The sequence below is a fragment of the Pseudonaja textilis genome, chromosome 14, assembly GCF_049901715.1.
Source record: "Pseudonaja textilis isolate UNSWEBS1 chromosome 14, rPseTex1.2, whole genome shotgun sequence".
In the NCBI taxonomy this organism is placed as follows: domain Eukaryota; kingdom Metazoa; phylum Chordata; class Lepidosauria; order Squamata; family Elapidae; genus Pseudonaja; species Pseudonaja textilis.
Window position 1 is genome coordinate 10625348 of NC_142003.1, and position 18149 is coordinate 10643496.

At 43.3% G+C, this 18149-nt stretch overlaps 1 protein-coding gene and 1 pseudogene across 2 annotated transcripts; both read left to right on the forward strand.

The window, feature by feature from the left end:
* The first annotated feature begins 1800 nt into the window (after nucleotides 1-1800).
* On the forward strand, nucleotides 1801-3699 carry LOC113438938 (galanin receptor 2b pseudogene; annotated as a pseudogene).
* A 9255-nt stretch (nucleotides 3700-12954) lies between these two features.
* On the forward strand, nucleotides 12955-18146 carry SMIM22 (small integral membrane protein 22). 2 transcript variants are annotated; one of them, XM_026704160.2, is made up of 4 exons: nucleotides 12955-13130; nucleotides 14241-14414; nucleotides 16172-16251; nucleotides 17238-18146. In XM_026704160.2, the coding sequence occupies exons 2-4, from the start codon at nucleotides 14279-14281 to the stop codon at nucleotides 17283-17285; spliced, it is 264 nt and encodes an 87-aa protein (XP_026559945.1). In that variant the 5' UTR covers nucleotides 12955-13130; nucleotides 14241-14278; the 3' UTR covers nucleotides 17286-18146. The 2 variants fall into 2 exon arrangements, with proteins under 2 accessions (XP_026559945.1, XP_087768621.1); XM_087912495.1 differs by having other exon boundaries at nucleotides 12966-13307.
* The last annotated feature ends 3 nt before the right edge of the window (nucleotides 18147-18149 follow it).

Sequence of the window (18149 nt, forward strand, 5' to 3'; positions counted from 1 at the left end):
TCTGTGGCAGCCCCTCAAATGTTGGAAGACTGCTCTCATGTCTCTCCTGGTCCTTCTCTTCACTAGACTAGCCACACCCATTTTCTGCAACCGTTCATCGTATGTTTTCATCTCCAGTCCCCTAATAATCTTGGTTGCTTTCCTCTGCACCCTTTCTAGAGTCTCAATGTCTTTTTTATAGTGTGGTGACCAAAACTGGATGCAGTTTTCTAGGTGTAGTTTTACTAAGACTTTATAGAGTGGTAGTAGTAGCTTAGTAGTAGCATTTCGAAGATGCCATGCGCTTTAGCTGCTAGAATTCTTAGCAATGCTAGGACTCTTCTCCCAGTCAAGAGTGGGGAACATGCGGATGAACAGATGTTGATTAATCGTCATTGCCAGCAAAGCCAGAAAGGAGAGAGGAGACTGGGAATTTTAATTTTGCAAGGTCCAACATCTGCCACCTTCTTATCACTGCTCTAGATTCTTTTAATCGAAACCTTTGGTTGGGTGTTCGCTTTTAACTTGTTCCAGATTTTCCCATTTCAATTCTATCTGTTGGTAGAAATCTGCCATGTCCACCTGTCCAGGAAGATGACCATATACCATGCTGGCTGGGGAATTCTAGGGGTTGAAGTCCATTTCTCTGAGTTTCTGTATATACTTGTAGAAAAGCGAGAGATTTAGGTTCCCTAAACCCCCCCAAAATTGGCTTATCTGTGGACCAGGATTCACATTTTAAAGCCCATCATGATCCAACTGCAACTACAGCAGTCCAGTATCTGCTGTATTTAGAAGACAACCTGTAGTGTCTTTTGTTGTTCTCTCTCTCTCTCTCTCTCTCTCTCTCTCTCTCTCTCTCTCTCTCTCTCTCTCTCTCTCTCTCTCTTTTAGTGGAAGACCTGGTTGCCTTTAGAGTATATTAGAATATATTCCTAAGAGGACTGTAGGGGCCATGTTTAAGTGCACCAACGTGCCTACCGTTCCTGTCCTATTGTTTCTTTTTCTTATATGTATCCATTTTATGTATTCATATCTATGTTTATACTTATACCTGTTATCTTATAAATTGCTTTACAAAATAAAATAAATAAAAAGAAGGATTTGGCTAATATCTAAGAAGTCAGACTCCTGCTTTTGACCGAAGTTTAGAATCAGGGGTTTTAGGTAATTTCATGAACGTTTATGGATTCTCCAACCTCTCTCTTGTTCTTCTTCATCTGTTTGCCTCGATTGTTTGAAAAAATGTCTTTAGCTTTTAGGTAATCTCATGATTGTTTATAGATACTTTTTAAAAAAAAATTATTTATACATTTTTTTCTTTAATATACATGTGCTTAGTCAACAGTATATTGTCTGAGTCTATGTACTTGTACAAGATAATAATAATCGTGCTAGTGATGATGATGATAATGCTTGCTTATATATAATAATAATCTTCCTTCATTTATTTTTACATAATAATCTTTTATCTTCTAATTTCTACCTCTTTTATCTAACCACTGATAAAATAAGTCCCATGTTATATAATATTCTGTTTCTTCCTTGTCTTTTATTTTTAATGTCAACCTATCCATCTCCACATAGTCTAATATTTGTCTAATTAAATTTTCATCTGTGGGAGTATCTTCATTTTTTCCAATATTGTGCAAACACAGTTCTTGCTACTGTCAGCACGTGTATTATTAGATATGTAGTATTCCCTTTATTATAAATTTCTGGTATTATACCTAACAAAAATATTTTAGGTTATATCATGAGCGTTTATGGATCCTTCAACCTCTCCCTTGTTCTCCTCCAACTTTTTGCCCCCAGATTGTTTGGGGGAAAAATGTCTGAACAAGAAGAACTTGCCGAATTGGCCAGACCTTGGAATTCTTCGGAGCTCAACCAGTTCAGCCCCACCAAGATTGCCATTCCAGTGGTTTTCTCCCTCATCTTTCTGTTGGGCACCATTGGCAACAGTCTGGTTTTGGCTGTGCTCCTGCAGAACAGCCAGGGGGGCTGCAAACAGACCAAACTCTTCATCTTCAACCTCAGCTTGGCCGACTTCTTCTTCATCGTCTTCTGCGTGCCCTTCCAGGCCACCATCTATTCCACGGAGGGCTGGATCTTTGGCGCTTTCATGTGCAAAGCAGTTCATTTCTTCATCTACCTCACTATGTATGCCAGCAGTTTCACCTTGGCCGCTGTCTCGGTGGACAGGTAAATGCATCTTCTTTTCTCTATGACCTCATTCGGAAATAAATCGGTTGCCTCTCCATAGTAGGGACAGAATGAACTAGGGTGTGTGTGATAACTATTCAAGATATTTAGAGGACCTGATCAGAGGTGGTGTTCAGTTGGTTCTGACCAGTTCTGGAGAACCGGTAGCGGGAATTTTGAGTAGTTCAGAGAACTGGCAAATCCCGCCTCTAACTGGCCCCACCCCATCTCTTCTCTGCCTCCCATTGAGTCCCAGCTGATCGGCTGGGTCTTCTTTGGTTGCCCTGCTCAGGAGAACAGAGCTGGAAAGCAGGTTAGTGGGGTGGGGAGGGAATGGAGATTTTGCAGTATCCTTCCCCTGCCACGCTGGGTTTATGGTGCCTCAACTTATGACAGCCATGACATGTCTGGAATTCCAGCCCCCATTGTGGTTATAAGTGAAGGACCTAGCTACTGATCAATGGAATGGAATGGAATGGAATGGAATGGAATGAAATAGAATAGAGTAGAGTAGAGTAGAGTAGAGTAGAGTAGAATAGAATCTGGAAGGGACCTTCAAGGTCTTCTAGTCCAGCCCACTGCTCAAGCAGGAGACCCCATACCATTTTGGTCAAGTGGCTGTCCAATCTCTTCTTAAAAACCTCCAGTGATGAAGCCCCTACAACTTCTGAAGATAAGTTGTTCCACTGGTTTATTGTTCTCACCATCACGAAATTTCTCCTTAGATCCAGGTGGCTTCTCTCCTTGATTAGTTTCCAACCATTGTCGCTTTTCCATAGGTATTTGGCCATTCGCTACCCATTACACTCCCGGGAATTACGTACTGCCTACAGTGCGGTGGTGACCACAGCGATAATCTGGGGCCTCTCCATGATCTTCTCAGGGCCCTACCTGAGCTACTACGACTTAGTTCAATGGGAGGAGAGCTACATCTGTGTGCCAGGCTGGGAGGGATGGAAGCGCAAGATCCTGGAGACTAGCACCTTCATTTTTGGCTACATCATCCCGGCTCTTATTGTCAGTCTCTCCTACACCAGGACAATTAAACATCTCTGGACGTCAGTGGATCCTTTAACGGACATGTTGGAGTCCAAGAAGTCTAAGTGGAAAGTGACTAAAATGATCATCATTGTGACCATCCTCTTCTGCTTCTGTTGGTTGCCCTACCATGTGGTTGTGCTCCACTATCTCTATGGAAACTTCCCGTTCAACCAGACAACCTATGCTTTGCGCCTGCTCTCTCACTGCATGGCGTATGCCAACTCTTGCCTCAACCCCATTGTCTATGCCTTGGTTTCCAAGCACTTCCGCAAAGGGTTCAAGAAGGTCTTTAGATGTCTGCTGAGGAGGAAACCATGGAACAAAGTCCAAGCAGTCCACTGCACTCTTACCAAGCCTGGTATTGAAGTGGCCTCCACAGAGAAGTCCCAGGTGAACGAGGATAATAGACAACGGAATGGGTGTATACCAGGTCCAAGGTCCATCATGGTCCCATCATCCCCCTGCATTTCATAAACCAAACTGGAGTGGGGCTTCCGCAATGGGTGCTGAATGCTTCCGATAAAACCATAATTAATGGTTTATTTTCTTTTTTCCATCTACATCATAGTCATGCCCATCTTTCGTAACCAGGGTATCTTCTCTTTTACAGAGGACACAGAATTTACTGTACCTGTGGGAATTGTGGGAAAAGCCTCTATAAATTGTGGGAAAAAATCTCTATCCTTGAACTAAGAGATAACACAATGCTTCGAAGAGGAGTCCTGCCCTTACTGATCTCATCTCCTGTTTCTTACTAAAAACATATCCCAGCTGTGTTCATCCACCATGATGTTAAAATAATGACATCTGCATGTTATACAAGATGCAATTATGATCTAAATCATGTCATTCCCATGATGCTACCATTAAGTATGTCAGAGCATTTGCAGTGTGACTACTATTGTGAGACAACCCAGGAGCAAAACAGCACAAGAGGCTTAGACATTTAATAAGTGATTTATATACAAGACACTTATATACAGGAATATATGTGGTAGGCAAATACTTGACAAGTAATCAATCTTCTTAACTCTGCACGGAGAACTCTACAATGGAGACAAGATACAAGGAGAGAGAGAGAGAGAGAGATGCCCTCTAATGGCTGCCTTATATAAACACCTCTTAAAGTGGTAAAACATCTGCGGACCCATCCTTAATCTTAAAACGGCCATACCCATGCTGATCAGCTCTTAAATCTCAATGCCTTAACAAAGTAATGTGTCACCATACAAAACCATGACTATCCATGAACCAATGGTGGTTTTAGTACATCAGCAACAAGCTGGAAAACAATGGGGGAACTGGGTGATTTCCACTGATAATGGCAAGATGAGACACATTTATTTATTCATTCATCCAATTTCTATAGCTACACATCTCAAACAAGTGACTATTGCTTCACTGATGTTGAGAATCAAATGCACTGCGCATTTCCCGTCAGCCCTGATCATCCTGGCTAATGGAGTTGGTCAACAACAGTTAGAAATCACACCTTGCCCACTTTGATGTAAACATCCTTTGAAGAGATTGGGGAGCCATTTGTCTGGAGTAGTATAGTGTCTCTTACTTGAGCCAGGGGTTTGACTAGAAGACCTCCAAGGTCCCTTCCAAGTCTAGGTTAAAACACAAGGAGGTGAGTACATCAAGAAGCTTCCCTAGACTTGGATATCTGGCACTATCCATGTTCCTCAATGTAGACAGCTTCTAATCTTATCCAGCAGGGAGTGCCTTTTGATCTCCATGCTCGACGTGAGTTCTGGGTGCCATGACGGTATGTTTTGGTGTTATATTTTTCTAAGGTGCTCCAGAGAACTGAGTTAGAAGGTGGGTAGGTTAGAGGAAGGACTTCTCATTCAATGCAAGCACTGCAAAAGAACTTCCTTCCTTAAGAATGGAACAAACTTTACTCTTTGGGATGGTAAATGGAGCAGGAGGAATCTAGGGGTGGCCAATGACATCACAGCCTCCAGCCAAGGACTCCAGGAGTCCTTCACTTACAACATTTAGTTATCAAAGGTACAATGTCCCTGAAAAATATGATTGATGACCATTTTTCATGCGTAGTTACGACTTCTGCAACATCCTCATGATTATGTGATCAAAATTGGGTTCATATTTGGTTCATATTTATGATATTTCTTGTGTCCCAGGATCACCGGATCCCTTTTTGTGACCTTCTGACAAGCAAAGGCAACGTTCATTTAGCAACCAGGTTACTAACTTATCAACTGCAGGGATTATCTTTAAAAACTGCAGCAAGAAAAGCCGTAAAATGAGACAAAAACTCACTGAACGAATGTCTCACTTAACAGCAGAAATGTTGGACTGGATTGTGGTCGTACGTCGAGGGCCACTGTGATATTTATTCATTCGGCTTTAGCAGTCCCCGAACATTGCTGTGTAGGGAACAAGTTGGCATGTACATGCACACCGTAAAAATGCTTCCGGCCATGATTTGCTTTTAAAGAAGAATGGCTTTTAAAACAGAGCACAATCTTTAAAGTATTTTGAAAACAGGCCAGCATTCTGGATTTTGCAGATGTGCCCGGTGTCAGCATTCCAACGAAACTCCTGGTTTCCATTCAGCACTCAGAAACAAAGTTTATCCAAGTAAGAAGTTTATTAAAGAAGTCATATTGGCCCATCTGGGAAAACCCAAATCTGAGAATTCCAGGTTTTCCTTTCCCAACTGAAAATCAAAAACCCATCCCCCTGCACATCACAAGGTCCAATCAAATCTGGTCCCAACTGGAGACCTTCCTCCAGACACTCCCCTCCAGGTGCAGGGCGACATGTCCTTGACTCTCTGAGGAAAAAAATGTTGTTGTGTCTAATCTTTCACCTCTCTATGAAATCCCCCCCTCCCAAATTCCCAGGCACTGAAATGTGGCAGCTTCGAAGCTCCTAAGTAAGATATGGCTTCCAAGGTTGATGCAGATAACAGATAACAGTTAATCAGAGTTGAAAGGTACCTTGTAGATCATCTAGTCCAACCCCCTGCCCAAGCAGAAGACCCTACACCATTTCTGACAGGTGGGAGTCCAAGCCAGTGATGGCGCTCCCACAACTTCCGACGGCAACTTCTGTTCCATGGGTTGATTGTCCTCACTGTCAGAAAGTTTCTCCTTATTTCCAGGTTGAACCTCTTCTTGTTCAGTTTCCATCCTTTATTCCTTGTCTGGCCTTCAGGTGCCTTGGAGAATAGCTTGACCCCTTCCTCCTCTCTGTGGCAGCCCCTCAAGTATTGGAAGACTGCTATCCTGTCTCCCCGGTCCTTCTCCTCCCTAGACTAGCCAGGCCCAGTTCCTGCAACTGTTCTTCACATGTTTTAGTCTCCAGTCTCCTAACCACACCTTGTAGAAGAGAAGTTGGGGAGGGATTATGTTTTCTAATGGAGGGAGGAGCTACCTACTCAATTTCATTTACTTGCCAGTGTTGATGGAACCTTTCAGCAAAAGTGTTCCTAAAGTGACTTATAAGAACGATTTAAAAAACAACTACCCAATTATCAATCAATCATGGCTCCTTGCAATAAATATACATCTGTCTGAGGTGTGGGGAAGGGGTACCTGAAAATATGAGGAGGAAAAATATCCCTAGGGGAAGAAAATTTGAAAGTACCAAGTAATTAAGGAAGTGAAAGAAAGAAAAAGAGATTGCTTGGAAAGGAAATTATGGTTTTGGCATAAACTTTTTGCTCTGAAGCCAATCTGGTTGGTTTTGATTTATGCGGTGTTGAAATCTGTCTCACAATTTCCCTGAAGTCTCCGGCCCACTCTCTTCTCAAAGAAAAAGAAGAAAAAAGTAGTTTCTGTTTTGTTTTTGATTTGTTTTTTTCCTGATTCTCCAGAGGCTTCAGAATTGTTTTGAATTTCTTTGGGAGTTTTGTTTATTCGTTTCTGGAAGGGACACAGCTGTTAAGAGGAAGGAGGGATGTTCTACTCAAAAAAATCCTTGGGAAGTCACTCCACCACATACAATCGCCCCCATGGCCCAGCCATTTAGGTAGAGGTAGTTCTTGACCTTACAATAGTTCTTTTAGTGACCGATCAAAGTTACGATGGCACTTTTAAAAAGTGACTTATGACCGTAAATCTACTCGTAGTTGAGATCTGGTGCTTTCTCCAGACTTTTAAAGTCAAGGTAAGAGTAGAAATCTCCAATTTAAAAACAGATTTCATTTCTGATCAGCACTTTATGGTCTTTGTAGAAGTGAATCTGGAAGTGATCTGTTGTTTTTGTATTTGTTAGTTGGCTATTTCTCCTTTTTGCTTTTCATACATTACCCCAAATCCATTACTTTGAGTTAGGTGGCCATGTAAATAAATAAATACATATAAATATTTGCACCATATTTCTGAAAAAAAAAAAAGATGGATTTTCTATAGAAGAGGAAGACCTGATTAAAGTACAGGTAGTTCTCAAATTACAACAGTTCGCTCAGTGACTGCTTGAAGTTGCAAAAGTACTGAAAAAAGGGACTTATGACCATTTTTCACACTTATGACCAGGGGTAGGATTCTACCGGTTCTGTCCGGCTCTGTAGAACCGGTAGCTTTGAAGAGCAGCAGACACAGAACCAGTGCAAAACATAAATCTCCAAACCGGTAGTTATACCTCCCACTCCTGCTTACGACCGTTGCAGCATCCCCAGAGTCACATGATCAGAGGCTTGGCAACCGATTCATATTTACAACGGTTGCAATGTGTCCCCTTTTGCAACCTCCCGACAAGCAAAGTCAACAGGGAAGCTGGATTCACTTTACAAACATATTAGTAACTTAACAGTTGCAGCGAGTCACTTAACGGCAAGAAAGATTGTTAAAATGTGACAGAACTCACTGAACCACCGTCTCACTTAGCAACAGGGATTTGGGGTTCAAATGTAGTCATGAAATCGAGGACGACCCATGCTGCAGGCGCAAATTTAGATCTTGTGAAACAGCCTCTATCCATTTTGTGTGAACGAGGGTTTACACAATTGTAAACAACTGATTGCCTCTAGGAGATCTCGCAAGAAATGTCCAGGTCCTAGGGAGCTCCCTTTCTGAAGGTGGCCCCAAAACGTGAACAGATTTCAAAAGATAACAAAGATGGCCTCCGGAGTAGAAAATGGCGTCGTAGTCCTGTGAGGGAGAACTTGAAAGAATTGGGATGTTTTCAGCCTGGGGGAAGAGAGTGATCGAGGGCTGACCCCAGAAGTATGCCTTCATTCTTGGAAGATCCAATTCTACTGGCACAATGGACGCTCCCCAAACCGCATCCTCCTAATTACGTATTTGCCACATTATCTGTTGAACAATTGGCACGAATCTAGGCTCATTTCGGATCTCCTTAGGCAGGATTTTAATCTGCGATTAGATCAGCGCAACATCTGTCTTGGAAAACAGACAGTTCGGTGGTGCTTCTATCATCGGCTAATAAACCTGGAAGCAAGTCAATATGATTCTTTCTTTCTTTCTTTCTTTCTTTCTTTCTTTCTTTCTTTCTTTCTTTCTTTCTTTCTTTTTCTTTTTCCTTCCTTCCTTCCTTCCTTCCTTCCTTCCTTCCTTCCTTCCTTCCTTCCTTCCTTCCTTCTTTTTCTCTCTTCCTTCCTCTGTCTTTTCTTTCTTTATTTTTTCTTTCTTTCTCCTTCTTTCTTTCCTTCCTTCTTCTTTTTCCTTCCTTTTCTTTTTCCTTCCTCCTTCCCTCCCCCTTTTTCTTTTTTCTTTTTTTCTTCCTTCCTTCCTCTTTTCTTTCCATATTTTTGTTTCTTTCTCTTTCCTTCTTTCCTTTTTCCTTCCTTCCTTCCTTCCTCCCTTTCTTTCCTTCTCTTTCTTTCCTACCTCTTCCTTCCTTCCTTCCTTCCTTCCTTCCTTCCTTCCTTCCTTCCTTCCTTCTTTCTTTCCTTTCTTTCCTTCTTTTTCTTTCTTTTTCTTTCTTTTTCTTTTTTCCTTCCTTATTCATTCCTCAAACAAGGTTGAGAAACGTTGCTCTAAGTAAAGAATAAGATGCTACTTATTGAAGTCTATTAAGCACAGCACAGCACAGGCTATTGAATTTATAGTAAAATGAAGCCTATTGAAGCCACTAAAAACAAATAAAAAAGCTCCCCCTCCCACTGTCACTGTTAGAAACCAAGCTAGTTTATCACAATATATTTCTTCCCAAAACTTCCAGTGGCTGCAGGAGAGCAACCAAGACCTGTCTGGATGTCCACTTTGTCATCAGATGTGTCTTCTTTAAAAGATAATGGTTTGGGGAAGTCAAGATTGACTTGACTTGAGAACTGAATAGACCTATGCATGCAGGTTTCATGACAATGATAATGACAATGATAAGGAAGGGATTGGCCCTTCTTCAAAGGTGGTCATTTAATCTCCCAGCAGCCCATGTTTTCTTGGTGCTGTCCAGCGGTGGGATTCAAAAAAAATTATTACAGGTTCTGTGGCCGTGACTTTGGTGGACGTGGTGTGGCTTGGTGGGCGTGGTTTGGTGGGCGTGGCAGGGAAGGTTACTGCAAAATCCCCATTCCCTCCCCACCCCACTAACCTGCTTTCCAGGTTAGAAAATGTGAGAAAATACAAGGAATTGAGTCCTCCCATGTATCCTTTCATAATATCACTTTAAAAAGCCCCTGTTTTAACATTCATTGCCTGTTGTATATGGCTGCGGGGGCCTTACGTTTGGTTGTTTTAATTAAGATCAGAATTAGCCATTCTGAGAACAAGATATATGTTTTGGGTTAATGAATGCAAGGAAACTGGGGACGAGCCAAGGAAACTGATTGGCAGCCTCTCTGTCTGTGCATGCCACGCTGATATTTGGACTACTCTGTAGCACAGCAAGGATTTCTTGCTTCTGATGTCGCAAGATGATTATCTGCAGAAAGTTGGAAAGGCAATGAAATGTCTACTGTCAAGCACCGGGGAAATCAGAAATTCCAGCCAGTTCAAAGAGGTATACAAAGATGTATTGCAAGCTTCTCTACAAGAATCCGAACTACTAACGGTCCACGCAAATTGGTGGTAGATAAGAGTCAATGGAATTCAAGGTGGGCTGGACTTAGAGCTCTTGTGAGCACAAATGGATTCAAGACTGATGACGCCTTTCACCCCTCCCTCAGGCTCAGCCTGGTCGTGTCCTAGACTTACCGTGGAAAACGGGATTTGTCATGCCCCTGCCAGAGTCTGAATCTGAGGAAGAAGCCGAACAGCTGACAGGGAGTAGGAGTGTGGCTCCATTGGCTGTGGAGGAAACTGGGGAAGGGCAACGTCTGGTTGGGCAGAGCAGGGAAGAGGTAGAACAAGGGAGAAGGAATTCAGAGAAAGACCCAGGCCTACCCGCTCTTCATCCGAGGGCATGTAGGGAGGAACAGAGAAGAGAGCAATGCGGGTTGTGTGGCTTACGGGGGAGGAAAGGGCCCTGATTCCCTTCATTAGCTGCAGCTGGGAACACAGTGTATAAAAAAGGCAGGCTGCGTGTGGAAGGCTGTTTGGGGCAAACATTACTTTATCATGTCATGGCTTATCTGTGTTCCTGGGGTCTTCCCAACCATGTGAGTTTTGTCATGCCTTCAAGTCTGAAATTCTTGTTCCTGCCCTGCCAAACTAATTAGTTCAGTTTGGTTTGTTTGGACTTAAAAGATGATAGGAATAGAGTAGAGTAGAGTAGAGTAGAGTAGAGTAGAGTAGAGTAGAGTAGAGTAGAGTAGAGTAGAGTAGAGTAGAGTAGAATAGAATAGAATAGAATAGAATAGAATAGAATAGAATAGCAGAGTTGGAAGGACTTTGGAGGTCTTCTAGTCCAACCCCCTGCTTAGGCAGGAAACCCTATAGTACTTCAGAAAAATGGTTATCCAATCCCTTCTTTAAATCTTCCAGTGCTGCAGCATTCATAACTTCTGGAGACAAGTTGTTCCACTGATTAATTGTTCTGTCAGGAAATGTCTCCTTAGTTCAAAGTTGCTTCTCTCCTTGATGAGTTTCCACCCATTGCTTCTTGTCCCACCCTCAGGAGCTTTGGAGAATAGCTTGACTCCCTCTTCTTTGGGGCAGCCCCTGAGATATTAGGACACTGCTATCATGTCACCTCTTCATTAAACTAAAGGAAGAAGGGAGAAAGGCACAATTGTATGTTTTCTTTCTTCTTTCATTTCCTTTCTTGTTTTTTTTTCCCTCTCTCTCTTCTATATTTGTTTTTATTTGCTGTGGATATTTCACAGTTGCTGGATTGGGAATTCTGGGAGCTGACGTCCACACACCTTGAAGTTGTCAAGGTTGCCCTAGAGAGCCTGCACAAAAGCAATTGTGTTACAATCAGTAAAAATGAGGTACAGAAATGAAATTTTAGGAAGGGACCACGCAAGGTACACAAGGATCCTGCTAGATCTAGAACAGAGGTCTCCAAACTTGGCAACTTTAAGACTTGTGGACTTCAACTCCTAGATTTCTCCAGCCAGCTATGTCCAAAAGTCTTACAGTTGCAAACTTTGAGGATGCCTGATCTCGAAAGAAGGGCCAGGAAGTACAGAATCCCTACAGTGTATATCTATCCCTTACGGTCCCCCCTATTAAACATAATTTGATGTAATATCTATTCGTTGGGGGATTGGACTAGATGACCTAGCAGGTCCCTTCCAATTCTGTTAATTTGTTAATGTGAACCTACCCATAAAAAATGACCTTTACAGAGAATTTCTTTGCATGATAAATAATGCAACATCGCCCCCTGCTGGACATTCCCATAACCAAACCTACATTTTTCTTCCCGATTCTTACATTTACTGCACTGGGGTGAAAATGTTTCACGTGCAACTTCAATGTTTTGTTTTGTTTTAATAGGCAAATGAGAACCAGCTCTTTGGAAATGCAAAGGAGATGCATTTGCCAGGCAGGATTTGTTACAGCTCCATGCTGGGATGAGCTAATGCATACCTTGCAAAGAGAAGTTTAATTATTTCTCAGAACACTGTTTTCCAAACTTGGCCACTTTAAAAGATGTGTGGATTTCAACCTCCAGGAATTTCCCAGCCAACATGCTGGCTGGGGAATTCTGAGGGTTGAAGTCCACACAGCTTTTAAAGTGGCCAAGTTTGGAAAACATCATCCTAGAAGGTTCCACAATTCACACAACGCTCTAAAGTAGAAACCAACAACCCACAGTTTAGCCTACTTCATTTTTGTTGTGCAAGCCCAGATACAAGGTTTACTTGAATACATTGGGGGTAATTTTGGGGTCTTGGTGATACCTTTGGTCTGACCTGCTGAAATCTAGATCAGAGGTCTCCAACCTTGGCAACTTTTAAAACTTGTGGACTTCAGTTCCCAGAATTCTCCAACCAATGTGGGAATTGAAGTCTGCAAGTCTTAAAGTTTCCAAGGTTGAAGATCTAAAGCAGGGGTCTGCAACCTTGGCAACTTGAAGCCTAGAGGACTTCAAGTCCCAGAATTCCTTTGCAGGCCGAGGAATTCTGGGAGCTGAAGTCCGCCAGGGTTAAAGTTGCCAAGATTGGAGACCTCTGATCTAGAGGATCCTTAAGTGGCAGCTAAGAGCTAGAGAATGTCTAAAACAGGTGTTTCTCCATCTTGGCAGCATTAAGATGAGAAGACTTCAACTCCCAGAATTCCCCAGCTAGCCATGGCGATCCTAAAGAAGACCATTGTGTCAATAGAGCTGCTCTGATTAGCAGTCCACCTTTGGATCCTCCTCTTTTTCCTTTCTTTGTTTCCTAGGTTGTGAGAAGAGGGTGTGTCTACCTTGGGCTCTGTTGCAAATCAACCTCTTGCTGAAGCAGAAACGGGAACAAGGAAGTGAAAATAACAAAAAGAAGAACTTATCACCATAGTCGCCACAGGAAAAAACAGTCCAAGAAAGAGTTGCAGATTATTTTTTTCTGACCAAGATTTCCCGGGAGTTGAAGAGTGGTGGGTAGTTATTTAACTCATTCTAGGTTGGTGCGTTTCTTTTGCAAGGCGTTTTCCCGGAGTCTCCCTCCCAACTTCGTCGGAGCTCTCCTTTTCCAAGGAAACTTTCCCCTTGGAGTTCACTGCCAGGCGTTGGAGCTTTGAACTCCTGGGGAGACAAAGGGGAATCCGTTGCAGGTAAAGAGAACTTGGGGAATGAAGGTGGGTTGTTCATTTTGAAGCTTTGTTTGTTTTCAAGGAGGAATCTGCAGGTATCGGGGGGCTGCAGGAGAAACTGAAAACTTGGGGAAAGGGTGGCATGGTTAGGAAGGACATGACAGTGTCTTCCAGCACTTGAGGGGCTGTCACAGAGAAGAAGGGGGGGGGGTCAACCTGTTCTCCAGAGCACCCGAGAGCAGGAAAAGTAGTAAATGATGGAAACAGATCGAGGAGAGATCCAGCTTAGATCCAAAGAGAAATTTCCTGAGAGGGACAGTAATAAACCAGTGGGATGCCTAATCTTCAGAAATTGTGAATGCTCCATCACTGGAGGTTTTTAAGAGGAGAAGGGACAACCATTTCTTTCTCTGGAGGGGTATAGGGTCTCCTGTTTGGGTAGGGGTGGGTGGGCTAAAAGCCCTCCAAAACACCAGAGGGCAGGACAAGAAACAAGGGCTGGAAATTAATTGAGGAGAGGAAGCAACTGGAATTAAAGAGAAACAGTAAGGACAGTTAATCAGTGGAAAGATGTTTAGAAGTGATGAAGGTTTTTCAAAAGAGACTGGACAGCCACTTGTCTGAAATGGTATCTCCTGCTTGAGCAGGGGGCTGGACTAGAAGACCTCCAAGGTCCCTTCCAGCTCTCTTCTATTCTAAGTCTTTCTCCCTTCTATTCTAACCTCTAAAGCCTCTTCCAGCTGTTATTCTGTATTCTAAGACAAGCGGCAGGCATGCACACTCTTTCACGTGAAGTTGGCTCTCTCCATTCAGATGTAGCCTGACACCTTCCTTCTCCCCTTCCAGTCTTGCGACGAACCTTTCATCGTACGTGAACGGTTGAACTTGAATGCTTTTCCGGGATTCGCAGAAATCGGCGGTTGTGTTGACCGTCTGTTTTTCCACTCTTGGCAGCTCCGACGGAATTGCTGCAGGTGCGCGCAGGGCGTGAGATGGGGACTTCAGGCAGAGATGTTGCTGAGGACATCAGCCAGCAGATCAACGATGTTCTGGGACGCCTGCAAAGCAAGCAGCTCTTCCAAACCACCTGGGATATCGTGGCTTTTGCCATCTTCTTCACCTTCATCGGTAGGCGGAGGGAGGGAGAGGAAGAGTTTGGGTGGGCAGCCACCCTGCTTCAGGAGTTGCTAATTTTGGGGCCTCCGCATGGTGCAAATGGTTTGAGAGGGTTTGGTACTTCGAAGAAAGATGGCACCTTCCCAGGAGAATGTAAGCAGGGGTTTAGGAAGAAACAAGAGCCACAAAGTCACGAATTAGCTTGGTGGAGCCGAACAGGCACAAAGTAGATCAATGGAAGAGAAAAACCTCCTACACAAGAAAAGCTGCCCATAAAGCAAACTATTTCACCTGCATCCATCAGCAGTATCTCAATATCTATAGCTTCTTTGTTTAAGTATGTCCAGGGGTGGGATTCTACCAGTTGGCACCTATTCGCTAGAACCGACTGTTAACAATTCTAAGCAGTTCGGAGAACCGGTTGTTAGAAGAAATTACTGGCCTAATCCTGTAAGGAAGGCAGGAAGGAAACATTCTGGGGTTGCTTACAGAAACTGCCTCTCCGTTAACCCTTATTACATTCTTGGCAGGACTAGACTTCCTGTCTTAGGAACCTCTCTGGAATTGTTTTTTTCCTCCTTTGCTGGTCCTTTGCTTGTGTGGAGTGACCATTCAAAGTTACAATGGCACTGAAAAAAGTGACTTATGACCATTTTTCACACTTACGACTGTTGCAGCATCCCCACAGTTATGAGGCTAGGTGAGGAGATGTGTGCCTCGATGTGAGTGATATTGAGTTGGCCACACCCAGCCAATAACATGACCACCAAGCCATGTCCACCCAGTCACATGACCACCAAGCCATGCCCACTAAGCCACTCCCACAGAACCAGCTGTTAAAAAAATTGAATCCCACCCCTAGGTATGTCTAACGTCTGAGAGGACTACAGGCGACATGATAGTAGTTGGAGGGACTGCCACAGAGAAAAGGGGGAGTAACTTAATGATGAGGATGTTGAGACTCTAGAAAAAGTGCAGAGAAGAGCAACCAAGACAGTTAGGGGACTGGAGGCTAAAATATAAACGGTTGCAAGAACTGGGCCTGGCTAGTCTAGGGAAGAGAAGGACCAGGGGAGACAGGATAGCAGTCTTCCAATAGTTGAGGGGCTGCCACAGAGAGGAGGAGGGGGCGGGTCAAGCTATTTTCCAAGGCAGCTGAAGGCCAGGCAAGGAATAATGGATGGAAACTGAACAAGGGAGATTCAACCTGGAAATAAGGAGACATTTTCTGACCGTGAGAACAATCAACTAATGGAATAGAAGTCACCTTTAGAAGTTGTGGGAGCTTCATCACTGGACGCTTCCAAGAGACTGTCAGAAATGGTGTAGGGTCTCCTGCTTGGGCGGGGGGGCTGGACTAGATGACCTACAAGATCCCTTCCAACTCTGTTAATGTTACCTGTATTTTGAACTTATTCTGCAAAGCACCAGAAAGGCAGGGCAAGAAGCAATAGGTGGAAGGTTATTATAAAGAGATTCAATCGGGAAGAACTTTCCTGACAGTGAGAACAATTAACCAGGGGAACAACTTGTCCGCAGAGGTTGTGGGTGCTCCATCTCTGGAGGCTTTTAATAAGAGAATGGACAACCCTTTGTCCAGAATGGGATGGGGTAACCTCTGATAGGCAGGGGCTTGGATTAGAAGACTCCCAAGACCCCTTCCCACCCGATGACTCTATGTTCTGTGAGATGGAAACCAGGATGGAGAAGGAAGCCATCCTGGTTTTGGATATAAATTCAGGGACCGATCCATATTCTTTTTCCCCCAGGGATGGTTCTCTTGCTGGGCCTCCTTGCGTTGATCCGATGTTGCTGCTGTGATTGTGATGCTCCCAGTTCATACAAGAAGGTAAGCAGCTTCAGCAAGGCCTGGCCTGGAGTTGCACATTTAATGGTGGGACCAGATTCAGGCCTCCGGTTTGGGAGGGTGGTTTCTCTCTTCCCCCCCAACCCCTCAGAGGATAGGAAGTCTTCCTTCACTGTGTACGTTCAAGCAGAAATTGGACCATTGGTCCATCAGAAATGCTGGAATTAACACTGTTTTCTGAGCAGGGATGAAAACACACAGATCTAAATGATCCTTTCCAATGCCAGGGTCCTCTGAGAACCCAACTTTCAGAAGGCATCGTTTCTTCCATTTTGCTTCTAAAAACTTTGCCATATTTTCATTCCCCCAAAGTGCATCATAAGTTGCTTTGGATAGTGAGATGGGTAGTGTTGAAAGTTTACCCTCCGGCAGAAATGAAGACAACCCCTGACAGGATTTAAAACATTTAAGAAATACAAACACAAGCACACACACACAAAAGGAGAAAAGGTATAAAAAATCAGGGACTTATTATACAAAGCTAGCTAGCCCAGGAACGCAGACTTCTTGCTATCTCTTGCCTTCCTGAAAATTAAAAAAGATCCAGCTTTCAAGCAGTTGTCTGTATCCTTGCACTGGAGCTCTCCCAGAGGGAAAATCGAATCCTCAGAAGAAAGGCATTTTGACAGCCTTTCAACAGTAGCATAATTTTTTAGTGCTATGTGTAGTCCTCTTTTTTCTCCATACAAAGGGGTAAAAAAAATTCAGAAAGACTAGGGTGCAGTACAGCTTCAACACCAACCCAACAATGAGTTAAGAGGACCTCGCGGAACAAAATCTGTTGGTGGGACAAACTTAAAAGCTGCCTTTTCTTGTTCTAACAAAATTTGACCAGATACCAATTCTGGAATTGAATTGTGGCTTAGCCTAAGAGTGAATAAATGCAATTCCCATTGGACAAATGTGCCTTTTACCATATAATGCTCTTTTTCCTGATATTCCATAAACATCATGCTCTTCCACTACAGGTCAAGAAAAGGAAAGTTGGTATTGACAATATGGGCATGGAGCCATAGACGCCATATGACCAATCGTCTGAGCAGCTGGCTTTAACTGATTTTTCTCTGCTGTGCTGGAATTTTTTTGTAAGAAATCAGATTTCTTCTGGGAGGAACTGTGAGACAGGTGAGCCCTCATGAGGCTTAGATGCTCCTGCGATGATTCTTAGTCCATGTCTGTGTGCCATAAGTTGGGGCGAACAACTCAGCCATTCTCACCGTTGGCAACTATCGGCTTCTTCTGATCATTAGTAACAAGGAAAGAGCTAATGAAATACATAGTCCACGAACAGTGATAATCCTCTTTTGCCAAACTCTTTATCTTGTGGGTCTACCAGTTGGGTTTGTTAGCATGTGCTTTAAAAATGGAATCACGAGGGGTCTACTTTGGCCATCTTAGTCCCATCAAATGCTGACAGCAACCAAAACAAGATAAATAAATCTGTTATTGAGATGGGCTGCTTTTATTGTCCTAGATTGGATTTCTCTATAGAAGCAGCCCAGACCGTGTACCAGCTTGGTATAGCATTATCCTCTTTGTAATACTGAAAACGTTTTTTTTTTTAATCAATTCAGGACGCTTCGCACCAAGGGTGTCTAAGTTGGGCAACTTTTAAGACTTGTGGATTTCAACCCCCAGAATTCCCCAACCAGCATGACTGGGGAATTCTGGGAGTTGGAAGTCCACAAGTCTTAAAACGTTACCAAGATTGGACCTTGCTGCTTTAGATCTTCTTGTTCTAATATCCCGCATTTGCAACATTTCCAAGATCGGTGTCCTAATTTTCGATGTAAAATGTAGTCTCTTGATTATTGTGAGGCATTTTCTAGTTGTGGTTGAATAAATTTAGATGGGTGTATACGGGACTGAAGTTTAAAAGG

Bases quoted from the DNA above. Each gene is read 5' to 3' on its own strand.
- SMIM22 (XM_026704160.2), top strand. From the start codon at position 14,279: ATGGGGACTTCAGGCAGAGATGTTGCTGAGGACATCAGCCAGCAGATC. The intron at 14,415-16,171 runs GTAGGCGGAGGG...TTTTTCCCCCAG, and splicing joins CATCTTCTTCACCTTCATCG to GGATGGTTCTCTTGCTGGGC. The intron at 16,252-17,237 runs GTAAGCAGCTTC...CTTCCACTACAG, and splicing joins CTCCCAGTTCATACAAGAAG to GTCAAGAAAAGGAAAGTTGG.